The 1,658-nt window shown below is 35.0% G+C and overlaps 1 protein-coding gene across 1 annotated transcript; it reads left to right on the forward strand.

Annotated features, from left to right (window-relative positions):
- Positions 1–464: 464 nt before the first annotated feature.
- LOC119665494 lies at positions 465–1,127 on the forward strand. The gene has a single exon (XM_038074715.1). It carries the CDS (start codon positions 465–467, stop codon positions 1,125–1,127), a length of 663 nt encoding a protein of 220 aa, XP_037930643.1.
- Positions 1,128–1,658: the final 531 nt, after the last annotated feature.

A 1,658-nucleotide genomic window follows, 5' to 3' on the forward strand; every position in this document is an offset into this window, starting at 1 on the left:
GAACTGGTAAAACATTCCTCATGTCATTAATTTTGACCACTGTTCGTGCGAGATTCGACATTGCGGTAGCAGGTGCGTCTTCTGGAATAGCGGCTACATTGTTAGAAGGATGCCGTACGGCTCATTCAGCGTTAAAATTGCCGTTAAACCTTCAAACTACCGAGCAACCGATATGTAACATTGCGAAACATTCTGCAATGGCTAAAGTTTTAGTAGCATCTAAAATCATCATCTGGGACGAATGCACAATGGCGCACAAACGCGCATTAGAAGCACTTGACAGAATATTGAAAGATCTTCGCAATGACTCGAGATGTTTTGGAGGCGCAATGATTTTACTGTCTGGCGATTTTCGCCAAACACTCCCAGTCATTCCAAAATCGACTGCTGCCGACGAAATAAATGCTTGCCTTAAATCATGAAATCTTTGGCGCTATGTGAAGAAACTTCAGCTGGTAACAAACATGAGAGTTGCATTGGTAAACGATACATCTGCTGAAAAGTTCTCCAAGCAATTGCTGTTAATCGGTAATGGCCGTGTAGCTGTTGAAGAATCGAGCGGATTAATTGCATTTCCTTCAAATTTTTGTAATTTCGTCTCATCAAAAGACGAACTCATCAATGAAGTATTTCCGAACATCATTGATAATCATAAAAACAAAAAATGGTTGAGTGAGCGAGCAATTTTGGCAGCTAAGAACAAAGATGTGAATGACTTAAACTTTGTATTTCAAAATCAAATCGTTGGTACTCTGCATACATTCAAATCTATTGACTGTGTAACAAACGAAGAAGAAGCTACCAACTATCCAAATGAATTTTTGAACTCCTTGGATGTGCCTGGGTTACCACCGCACAATTTACAATTAAAGATTGGTTCGGTAGTCATTATGCTTCGAAATCTAAACCAACCAAAACTATGCAATGGAACGCGTTTAGTGATAACAAAACTGATGGCCAATGTGATTCACGCAATGATACTCAAAGGAAAATTCAAAAGTGATGAAGTTCTCATTCCGGGGATTCCGAGGATTCCAATGATCTCAATCGATATGCCCTTTGAGTTTAAACGAATTCAATTTCCTATTCGGCTTGCATTCGCCAATCCTTTAGTGTTTGTGGTCTGAATCTAGAAAATGCAAGTTTTTCATATGGTCAATTGTACGTGGCATGTTCACGTGTAGGCAAACCATCTGCTTTATTTGTTCTTGCGCCTGATAAAAAAACAAAAAATATCGTATATCACAAGGTTCTTTATTGAAGAGAATCAATCGAAGTGCAACCCATAAGTTCTTGCTGACAGACCATTAAAATAATTAATTATGTATCAATATCCTAATAAACTATTGAATACAATAAATTTTTTGTATTCATTTTATTACGTTAATAAATTTAGTTTACCTATAATTTAATATAACATTTATTGACTGTTACGCGGTACGAAGTTCGCGGGGTCACCTAGTATGATAATAAAATAAAGTTTATTGTAAACTCTATTGTATTGAACTAATATCCAGACTTGTATATATAAACTCCATTTTTTTAATTATGAAAATTGTTAAGATATTTTTTTTTAGAATTATATTGCTCAAGATAAACTCTCTTTATATGATAATAAAATAAAGTTTATTGTAAACTCTATTGTATTGAAATAATAT

Source organism: Teleopsis dalmanni, chromosome 1, assembly GCF_002237135.1.
Source record: "Teleopsis dalmanni isolate 2A chromosome 1, ASM223713v2, whole genome shotgun sequence".
Lineage (NCBI taxonomy): Eukaryota > Metazoa > Arthropoda > Insecta > Diptera > Diopsidae > Teleopsis > Teleopsis dalmanni.

Coding starts and splice junctions, on each gene's coding strand:
- LOC119665494 (XM_038074715.1), top strand. CDS start 465: ATGAGAGTTGCATTGGTAAACGATACATCTGCTGAAAAGTTCTCCAAG.